Source organism: Lissotriton vulgaris, chromosome 2_1 (genome assembly GCF_964263255.1).
Source record: "Lissotriton vulgaris chromosome 2_1, aLisVul1.2, whole genome shotgun sequence".
NCBI classification, from domain to species: Eukaryota; Metazoa; Chordata; class Amphibia; order Caudata; family Salamandridae; genus Lissotriton; species Lissotriton vulgaris.
Window position 1 is genome coordinate 841,268,357 of NC_141687.1, and position 11,300 is coordinate 841,279,656.

Here is an 11,300-nt window from a genome sequence, read left to right on the forward strand (position 1 = left end):
TTGAGAAGTTTCCTGAACTGAAGGAGGGATTTACTGGATTTGATAATCAGAGGGAGGGAATTCCAAAATTTGGGGGCAAGGAGAGCAAAGCGACGGCCGCCAAATTTGTGGAGTTTAAACTTGGGGGTAACAACCAAGTGATGGGAGGCTGAGCGAAGAGAGCGGGCAGGTTGATACATTAAAACTGTATTGACATTGAAACGTCTTTTGCAGCTCATGTTGCGACGCTCATGAGGGAGCATGCACTTTTAAATATGGAACATTTTAATATGGTTGTATTAATTGTATGCATTGCAATGGTTTTAAGTAACTATGCAAATAAAGTTTTACCTTACCTTACCTTACCTTCCCCCAAACTGGATTCCTCAAGGTAGCTTGGCCCCCGACAACATAAGATTGTTTTGCAATGCACTTCACAAGGCTAAATCCATCTTGTCCCCAGAAGCGGCAATGGCCCTCGAAGCAAAAAAAAGGCCTTTTATAAGGTCTTTGTACATTCACCTTTACACAAATGCGACCTGGGGGTTGATTTTATACACATTGTTATTGTCTCTATTCAAACCCAATAGCGAAGGTGTGAGTAAATGGTCACTTATCCCAATTATTTCTGTTATCCCAGGGCACACATCAAGGCTGCCTTTTGTCCCTACTCATCTTTTTGTTATTCATTGAACCACTGCTTTTGGTACTCCAGAATAATCAAGATATAAACGGAATCTCTTACCACTCTGATAGACAACAAGAGGCTGCCTCTGCAGATGATTTGCTATTATTCACAGAGGAGGCTGAACATGCCATTCCGAACTTCATGCACGAGATTGAAAGATACTAGATTGTCTCAGGTGACTTTCTTATTAGAGAAAAGACAGAGGATTTCCGACTCATTGTTCATTGCACAGCACCAGGGATTGGTAATTCGGGCTTCAAAAGGCAACCCGCTGCCTTTAAATATTTTAGGTATCTGGTTTGGCAAAAACTAAAAAAGCTCCCTAGCAATTAATTAAAATAAACTGCTATCAAAAAGTAAAGAATTGCTAGCTGCTTGGCCGCCTAAATGCATCACTTGGTGGAGAAGGACTGAAAAGGTAAAAATTATGGTAGCACACTTGTTGATTTGTTAATGAGTATGTTACCAATTTCACTTTTGCCCACCTTTTTTAAATCAGTGGCAAATATATCTCTGAATACTTATGGAAAGGTAAAAGAGACAGGATTCCCATGAATACATTAAAAATTGTGTTACCCCGGAACCGATCCCAGGATGCTTGTTTCCGGTCCAGGGGAGAATTGGCTTGGCAGTTCAGGCTGGACTGTTCAATAAGGAACAGCGTCAAGACTGATATGCATATGGCTGAGTCTGAACTGGGACGGCAAAGTAAGCTAAAGAACGATGATGGATTCACCACAGATCTGTGACTGGGGGTGAGTGTCTGAAAGGTTTCAGAGATCCGTCATCATCTCTTTGTGTTTACATTAGAAATTAACAGGACTAAAGGGGGCCTTAACCTCCCAGATTTTCCAATATACGAGTGTGCATTCCTGTCTTACCAAGGCATGTGGTGGCTCGTACTCCAGGAAAAATAGGGCGCCACCAGAGCTACAGATAGAATCTTAGTTACTACACCCTTTACCCCTTAACTCTACTCTCTCGCTTTGTCATGTATCAAAATTGGCATTAGAACACTCAAGGTCCATAATTCTAGATACAGCCTGTGCCTTCCTGCAAATAGATATGGTATTGGATAAGAGAGTGTGTACTCTTCACCGACCTCTTTGTAGCATAATAATAGAATCACGATAGAGGGGGAAACAATATATTGTGAACACTGGGAAAATGAAGGTATTGAAACTGTAGGGGAACACGAAATAACCCTATTCCTTTTTCCACTTTACGCATGAAATTGACTTTGCCTGATATAGAATTCTATAATTTTCTGAATTAGAAATGTGTAAATAGGAAATTACATCCCTATACTTCTGATTTTGCAGGTTGCTCAGTAACTTCAGGAAGATGGATCACTTAGCACCACATATCTGCAAAATGCTTGATCCCCCCCGTAAAAGCTACTTAATGAAAGGTGTGAAAAAGAAATGATCCATAGACAAGCAACCTACTCATTCTAACTCATTTAAGGACACAACATGGGGAAAGATCAGGCAGTCCCTATTTCTGGTCAAAATCGCCACGGCTTAATCCAGAATATGGTCCATTCATTAAATGTGTTGGACTCCTGCAAACTTTGCAAATTAGGCATATCTAGGACAGAAACCTGCTGGTAACGCATGTAGGGTGTGGGCTCTTTGGAACACATGTTTTATTCCTGTAAACTGGTCCAACCCTTTGTGATCAGAATACAGTCTCTGATCCAAGAGGTTTTTGAAAAATATTTTAAGATAGACCTTCTTGTATTGGGCATCTCTGCAATTGCAAATTCAAATTCACTGTACCTATGGGCGCAAAACTCATCTCTTCTTGACCTACATTTAAAAACGTTAGGCACTAAAGTGGTTTTGATGGAGTAGAAATCAACTTCTGCGATTTCATCAAAAAATATGTCAGAACATGCTTTGCGCAACTAGAATTGCAGATGACATAATGTACATGAAGTTACACATAGCTCAGAACACAAGACATCTGTGGCATACCATTGACAAATAGTTACAGAAATGCAAACACTGTAGGTAATACTATAATACACACTCTGTCAGATTATGGCTGCTGCTTTATGATAGGGGCCACTCTATCATTCTCAATGACTAGCCAATGAATATATATGGGTAAATTAAAGTTGAGGTAACAGGGCTAGAAAGCGGGCGCTCTGCAAGAATTTGGCTCAAGTAAAGAATTAACAAATCACAGCAGGTGCTTAAAAGCAAGACAGGGAAGGTCACCTCACTCCCCCAAATTCCCTTGAACAAAAAGCTCTAGGTATTCAAATTCAAAATTTCTCGCTGAGCACTCAATAAAGATAATATCCTTATGTCAAAGTTGATCCATCAGTAATAATAGTTACAAGTCCATTGCAAGTCCTTTTCAAGTCAGACACCAGAGCTCTTTAGTAATCGTGATGTAGATCCACTTTATTTATGGACTTCAGACTTCACAATTCTTAACACAATCTGCAGCCAACACGTGTTTCGTTGGGCATCAATCGCATGCCTAATCAACTTCCTCAGGGCTGCAAGCCAGAAAGATAATAGGAACATAATATAATATACCTCTTTTTATAAGCTGTCCAGAGTATATACCGTTGGCAAAAGATTTTTTAGATACTTAAATATAAAATCACCACCTAAGTGAAAAAGACATAGTTCCCTCATGATTGTGACGAAATGATCCTAGTAATTATCCATAATATGACTCCCGGTGTCTCATTTTAGTTTACAAAACATTCGGATTTTAAGCCAAATTAACAATTCATATATAATCAATAAAATTTACCTATATTCAATAAATCTTCATTCCAACATTTTCTTTATAGTGAAAGTTCTAAAGGTAGAACCTGAAATGATATAAGGGTACTCTTAGTCCCGACCCAAATGCTCATGTCCGATGTTGAGAAAGATCACCAAATAATTCTACTTACTATCACTTATATCTGTTCTTAATCTCCAATGTTAATATGCAATTCTGGTTTTCTGCAAGCTCAATGTATACCTTAAAATCTGTCAATATTAAGGAAACAGCCATTAAAAATCTATTAGCTTTATTCGTTAGACTATTGCAGACTTATTCATTCTGCTAACCACTCACGGTAAATATCAAATGGTAGGCTTCTAACTCCTCAGCTTCTAGCACCAAAATATATTAGGCTTCTTTGGTAGCTGCCGCTCTCTATTTAAACTGCAATGAGAGTGTAACATTCAGTAATACAAACATAAATCTAATGTCGCTCTCTATTTAGCAATGTATTCAGTAATGCTCACCCTATTATGGGTCAGAGAACCTCTATTGGTAACAGACACGTAAATCCCTTATAGTAAATCCAAAATCCAAAATCCACTAGTTTGCATGAAGTTAACTTCGTAGCCTTTATAGCCTAATATATTTGGTGGTGTCAGAATTGCTGATGATTTGCCAATGACCATACTTGACATTCTATTTCTCTCCTGTTCAGTAGTGTGCCCACGAAGGTGGTGGTGCCACGAGGCACTCGTCCATGCGGCAAGCTGCAAGGCGACCATGGCAGGGGCGAGTGCTATGGCCGGAAGGCCTGAAGGGAACAGGTTTCCTGTGTCGGGGCAGCCGGCCCTGGGAAGAAGTCGAGAGCCTGGAATGTCTCGGTGAGGCGGCTCAAGTAGGAATTGCCCAAGTAGCGCTCAGTGTAGGGCCGCTTGGGTAACATTCCACCCGAATGGTTTCCAGTCTCCGGAGAGGTGAGGTATCACAAGGTTGGAGGTGACCAGGTGGGCTCAGTGAAGGGCTGCTGGTGTCACATTCCGCACTGGATGGTTTTTTCCGGTAAGGTGATGTATCACAATGATGGGGTGCAGTTATCGGGCATCGGTACATAGAGCCGGGTTAGAACATTAGGGTCTTTCACGCAGAGCGCAGGTGGGGAAGGTGACGGACCTGGGGGCCCTGGTCACCTTTGTGGCGGTAGAAAGACCTTGGAACAGTACAATTGACCGACGGAATGGACGGGAGTCCGCCTTGCGTACTCCCTAGGCTAGCACTGAGGGGGGAGACGGTAAGCTCCCCGCTGTGAAATAGGGCCCCGGCTGGGGAGGCTAGGGCGACAGGTTACGAGCCTCCTGGGTTCCTGGTCAGCCTGGTGGTCGGAGGGTGGGCCCCTGGAGAAGGCGGACAAGGATCAGAGGTTGGGGGCCCTCTCCTCATGAGTCGCAGGTGGGTTGCACCTCGCGTGGATGCACGGCATGGAAGAGGGGAGCCGGAAGCCCCCCCCCTTAGTGTTGGAGGATTAGAAGCTTTATCTGGCGAAAGAAGATCAGGAAGTCAAGAATAAAATTGTGTTGATAACTGCATTTAATGAATTTTTGAAATGCCTTGTCATGTTTATGAAATGTCAAAAATATTAAACATGGCCGTTTTTACACCCACACAAATCTCTGTTGTTGATTCTCATGTGGGTTGTCAAGTTATAAGTAGGGAGCGGGGAGCATGCTGGGGGATCCGGGTCCTATGCCAAGCGCGAGCTGAGTATCGGCAAGCACGCACTTAGGGCCCGGCCCCCCGGCCCCCGCCCCCTACCTGATCCAGATAGGGGCGACCGGTCTGCCCCAATGGGCGACCGGCCGCTTATCACTTCCAGGGGCAGGAGGACGCACTTCCGGTGCGACAGAGGGCGGAGCCTGGTGACCTATTTAGGGACTGGGGGCAGGGACCCCGGCCTCTGCTTCCTCTGTTGCACCGGATCGTGGCGGCCTCCCTGAAGCGTCCTCCCTCCTACAGCCCTTAGTATAATTTAAACTCCCACCCACCCGTCCCTTTAGCTCTGTGGATTGGAGGGGCGTGTTGCGGTAGAAAGACCTTGGAACAGTACAATTGACCGACGGAATGGACGGGAGTCCGCCTTGCGTACTCCCTAGGCTAGCACTGAGGGGGGAGACGGTAAGCTCCCCGCTGTGAAATAGGGCCCCGGCTGGGGAGGCTAGGGCGACAGGTTACGAGCCTCCTGGGTTCCTGGTCAGCCTGGTGGTCGGAGGGTGGGCCCCTGGAGAAGGCGGACAAGGATCAGAGGTTGGGGGCCCTCTCCTCATGAGTCGCAGGTGGGTTGCACCTTGCGTGGATGCGGCATGGAAGAGGGGAGCCGGAAGCCCCGCCCTTAGTGTTGGAGGATTAGAAGCTTTATCTGGCGAAAGAAGATCAGGAAGTCAAGAATAAAATTGTGTTGATAACTGCATTTAATGAATTTTTGAAATGCCTTGTCATGTTTATGAAATGTCAAAAATATTAAACATGGCCGTTTTTACACCCACACAGATCTCTGTTGTTGATTCTCATGTGGGTTGTCAAGTTATAAGGAGGGAGCGGGAGCATGCTGGGGGATCCGGGTCCTATGACATACTCATAGGTGTGTTTTTGTATTTGCACGCCCCTTTCTGTATCCCTGCTTAATTTGGCCTTTGCTCCTCCCATGTTACTTTAAGGGCCAAAATATTGACAAAATAGGTATAACTATATATAAAAGAATAGGTTTACTTCGTTTCCCATTTTTCAGCCACTCCTTCTTAACCCCCAATATGTACAACTAAAACATGGAACAATGTATGAAGAGTTTTCCAGTGCTTGGCTTTTAACTTACAATTCATTGCTATCAGGTGTGCTAGTCTTATTAGTTCCATGTAAGCAAACTAGGACTATAACATCCAGAATGCTTTGTTACGGAATATTTGCATTAAGCGTGCCACTCCATATGACACGTTCTACTAAACCTACCTTTTTTATAGTCAATTGCAAATTGCATTTTGGAATTTGGATTTTTTTTTCTTTTAAAATTGTATGTATGAGAACGCAACCCCCAAACTGCAAAACGAGGTTTACTAAATACAGCTTAGTGACGGGAGGTGTTTTACTTAACACGCAGCCAGCTGGCAGATAGGAACACTTCATGTGGCAGGCCGTCTCGTTACTGCCTCTCGGTGTGTGCACTGGCAGCTTTTCTAGCCGCATGGTGGATTCTAGTGAGTTGTGCCCGTGATGATACTGCTGCTGCTCCTTGCCATTAGAAAGAATCATATTGTGTTACTGTCATGTAATCTTGGATGTTACTGATTCTGCATCTGACATTTCCACTTTAAACACAGAACGTGCACAAGCAGCCCAACCCATCTGTTTTCTTCTCAGCAACACCTCGATCAGTCAAACCATTCACACTGCTGACGGGTTGCCTGTGCTTGCTTGTGCAGTAGTCGCCCTGAGCGGGTGTCCCGCCTCCCCGGCGTTGCCCTTTTAAGAACCCTCCTCCCCCCCCTCTGTCTGGCGGGCCTGGGAGGGTGTGATGGATTGAGCTGCGGCTGCATACATTGAGAGGCGGCGGGAGGCAGCGACTGGGCGCTACGGCGTGATCAGACCTCGGAGCGACCCAGGGGCCCCTCTGAAGATGCCGCCTTCCAACCCCCTCAGCCTGGAGTAGAGACACACAGTCGGGACCGCCGAGCCTGAGCCCCAGCAAGGACAGGACTGGGGAGCAGCCGGTGTCCGGCTCTGATCCGCCGCAGGTGCCACCACTGCAGTCTACTGGAAGAGACAGACACCGATCACCGGAGGACCCTGGAGACACCCAGAGGAACCGAGAGAGGCTTGGCGGCGTCTGGAGCAGTGACCTTCCAGGAAGCATAGGGGGAATATAAAGAGGCTGGCAACATTTTCAGCTGGGGTCTGGGAAGGACAACATTTTCAGCTGGGGTCTGGGAAGGACCCCCCTCCCGTGCATCTGTCTGCCTTCTTGCTGACCACTGTCTTCCTCATTCCCGGCTGAGACGGACACTGCCTGCCTCCTGGACCCCAGGACGGGCTGCGTTTTTCACACCTGTCGCGCCCGCTGCTCCGCCAGCCCTGGGTGGGCGTCAGCCGGTTGAACCGCAGGACCACAGCCCCGGGCAGCTGCACCAAGTCAGTGGTTGCACCGTGGCCAGGGCAGGAAGGGGTTAATGATTGCTGAGCGTTGCCGAACCCAGCAGCGCCTGGCGAGGGAAACCAATCGATTTTCTGGTCGCTGCATTTTTCAGATGGTGGCGGGGGAGCGGTGTCTCCGTCCCTGATGGATCATGCAGGCCCGTTCTTGCCTGGGTTTCTGACGTCGGACGGCCACCAGTAATGCCGCAGCGCTTCTGTGCCTGGGTCTGCTGCGGAGAGCCGAGGTCTCCCCCTTGGCTGCCTGCCACCCTCCCCTTACTACTGGGTGCTTTGGAGGAGCGCGGCTGCCCCCTGTGAGGAGGAAGGGACGTCCAAGGATAGCTGCAGGACCCGCTGGAAGAGCGCGCAGCGTTGACGCGCGCAAGGGGAACCCATTGGACAGCTGGATTGGCGCCCCACTGGAGCTATGGGGAACCTCTCGTCCAACATGTCAGCCTTCCAGTCCTTGCACATCGTCATGCTTGGCCTAGACTCGGCTGGGAAGACCACTGTGCTCTACAGACTCAAATTCAACGAGTTCGTCAACACTGTGCCCACCATTGGCTTCAACACCGAGAAGATCAAGTTGAGCAATGGCACCGCCAAGGGCATCAGTTGCCACTTTTGGGACGTGGGGGGACAGGAGAAGTTGCGCCCCCTCTGGAAGTCCTACAGTCGCTGCACAGATGGCATCATCTATGTGGTGGACTCTGTGGACGCAGACCGGCTGGAGGAGGCCAGGACAGAGCTGCACAAGGTGACCAAATTTGCTGAGAACCAGGGCACACCGTTGCTGGTCATTGCAAACAAGCAGGATCTGCCCCGCTCGTTGCCCGTGCCGGAGATCGAGAGGCAGCTGGCCTTGCAGGAGCTGGCAGCCTCCACTGCTTACCACGTTCAGCCAGCCTGCGCCATCATCGGCGAGGGCCTGACCGAAGGCATGGACAAACTCTACGAGATGATCCTCAAGAGAAGGAAGTCGCTAAAACAGAAGAAGAAGCGGTAGCGACTTAGGTGCTTTAAAGACCGGAGAGAACTGTGACACAAACAAGCCCACCAGCCAACCCAATTTAGGGCCCTTCTTCCATATCCTTCTTTCTGTTGGACCTGCACAAGTGGTGGTTTGAGCATGGCAGGACTGTATGCATGCCTGGGGGGTTTTACTGTGGACCTGTTACATTCCCCATATGAGGACTACAACTGAAACCACACGTCAATGGAAGTGTCTGTCCATTGGGACATCCCTCAATGGAAGGCTCTCTCTAAACATGTCTACCCTTTTACAATCCGGCTGGGAATATTATGTTGGTCACTGCTATCTTCCATAGTTTGGACTCTAGGTACAGATGAACTACTTTTGGTGAGGCTACCCAGTGGAAGTTGTTTGTTGGGGGGCAGAAGGGTTGGTAGATGTCATTATCAGCACCAGCTCCTTTTGTGGATAAACGTTCGGGAAGAGATGAACTAATTGTTGGTGGTGGGTGGTCTTTACCAGTTTTGTTAGCACCAAACCTCCATTTTGTGGGCAACTAAAACACATTGCAAATAATGAGCTTTCGGCCATAACTTTATTTAAGTGTATTGAGCTTTCGGGCCATAACTTTATTTAAGTGTATGGGTTGGAGCTCAGCGTAGGGGATTTGGGCATATCCCCAAGGATTGGACTATGTGTTGGGAGATGGTGAGAATTGGACGCTCCGAATCTACAAGTCTGTTTTGCTGGGAGTCGGCCACAGTACATGTTGTTAAACCTCATCTGTGATAGCAGATTGTCTAAAGCCCATCCATCCACATTTCTGAAGGCAACAGTGCTCTCCTCCCCTTGGGCCAAGACTGGAAGCTTGGAGCTGCTCTTGCAGGGCAGGACCCTGCAGGGCTGCTTTTGGGGAACTGGCCGGGGTAAATAACTAGCAAAGCTGGGGAGGACCAACAAAGTGAAGACTGGTAACATCATTTATTGCCTCTTTGGCGTGGGTTTAAACCCTTCTCGCTGAACCAGAGATGGGGATCCATGGATCTCTTAGAGGGACTACTACTTAAGCTTCACCATCAAACCACTCTTAATTTGGACTATTTCGTGCTGCGTGACGTAGCAGATTTTAGTACTTTTTCCCCCACCAGGAAGGAGACTGGCTTTGGGTGGGAAGTTAAAGTACTGCGTACTGTGTGTGGAAGGGGCAGTGCCCCCCATTTTTCCCAGCTTTAAAACAAACAGGGAATCCCTGTGCGGAGTAGTAATATGATTCAAACGTTGTGTACTGGCGACGAGGATAAGAAATGTGTGTATGGGGGGGATTAACATATAGATTTTATGTGTTACAAGTAGCCCAATTTGGGCGATTCCAGTGGAAAATAAAACACAAATCTGAAATGTTAGTGATGTCACTGAACTAAAAACCGGGGAATGGGAGTTTTCAAGAGGTCTATTGTTGGGGGGTGGGGGGAAAGTTGTAATTGCTTTCACACTGTTTCCTTTCTGCGGATTGGATGTAGGGAAGGGGGTAAAGCAGCAAACCCAGAAATGTCTAACCAGCGCGCTCTTAGCCTAAGCATAAGCTAATCCAGGGACATACAATTGAAGACATTTCTTAATACAAAGCTTGACGATATGGCCGTTTTGTGCATTATATTACATTAGGATACACACTTATCTTTTGTAGCATGTCTAAATAACTTTAGTGTCTTATCACACCGAGCAAGCTGGCTTGGATATGACAGTTTCTACAATTAGTAGCAGATAGTCAAACCTAAGGTTTGCTGAAGACACCATTCATTTGCCCCCTTCTTGAAAAATACCAGTGAGTATTAGGACTGTGCCCCTTAAAGCAGTCAGTGACACGACCCTTGTTTATTTCAGTTGGCCATTCTGCATCTTGTCTGTGGCAGAGCGCTGGTCGCTGGTATGTGAAAACATAGACGTTGATAATATATATCTCACAAAAACATTGACAACTAACATCTCAAACATACATAATTACCCCAGGCCAAATATCTCGCCCTGCAGTGTTCAAATTATTAATACTTGACACCACGTGTGCTAGGCAGGTGAAGTAGAATTGAATACTGTCAAACTGGATAATAGTAACATCTGTTGGAAACAATAGAAGTGATGTATTAAGCTCCATATTAAAAATGTTATATTTAAAAGCCTATAATTTTACAAAATATGTTTTTTCAGTGTTTGTTTTCACATGGAACCCTTTTGGGAACACGGGAAATCTTCTGGGCGCGATGCCAATAAGCTCTTCCTTCTGCAGCTTTTTTTGAAATCTCAAACAGCACGAGTCTCACTCACGTCTGCAGTGGTGGCCCTCATTGGAATAGCATCGCCCATTGGCATTTTACTACCTCCGCTTCGGCGAACTCGATATTATTTATATCACTTTGACCCGAATAAAATAGCTACCTCTAAGGTCCACGAGGAGTCGATAAAGTAAACCCCGAATTAGATTTCATTTTTGAAAATAAGCAATGCATTTCAGATTGATTTAAACTAACCGACGTTCATTTCCAAATTTGATATCTGATTATTGTGCTACGTAGTAGCGTCGAGTTCCGATGGAAGGCCATGTAAAAAGAAAACAGCCGCTCCTGGAGCACGTTGAAGCACGTTGCTTTGCGAGAGATAGCTGTGACATCGCAGGAAGCTGGACCGTAAACATTCTTCTGTGCAGTGTCGCAGCCATGTTGGTTGGGGTGGTGGCAGGGCTTTAATTGGATG

At 46.6% G+C, this 11,300-nt stretch overlaps 1 protein-coding gene across 1 annotated transcript; it reads left to right on the forward strand.

Moving 5' to 3' along the window:
* The first annotated feature begins 6,826 nt into the window (after nt 1-6,826).
* On the forward strand, nt 6,827-10,732 carry ARL4C (ARF like GTPase 4C). Its single transcript, XM_086956288.1, has one exon. The coding sequence runs from the start codon at nt 8,007-8,009 to the stop codon at nt 8,583-8,585; it is 579 nt and encodes a 192-aa protein (XP_086812414.1). The 5' UTR covers nt 6,827-8,006; the 3' UTR covers nt 8,586-10,732.
* Nucleotides 10,733-11,300: the final 568 nt, after the last annotated feature.

What these genes read in the sequence shown, in the direction of transcription:
- ARL4C (XM_086956288.1), top strand. Translation starts at nt 8,007, where the DNA reads ATGGGGAACCTCTCGTCCAACATGTCAGCCTTCCAGTCCTTGCACATC.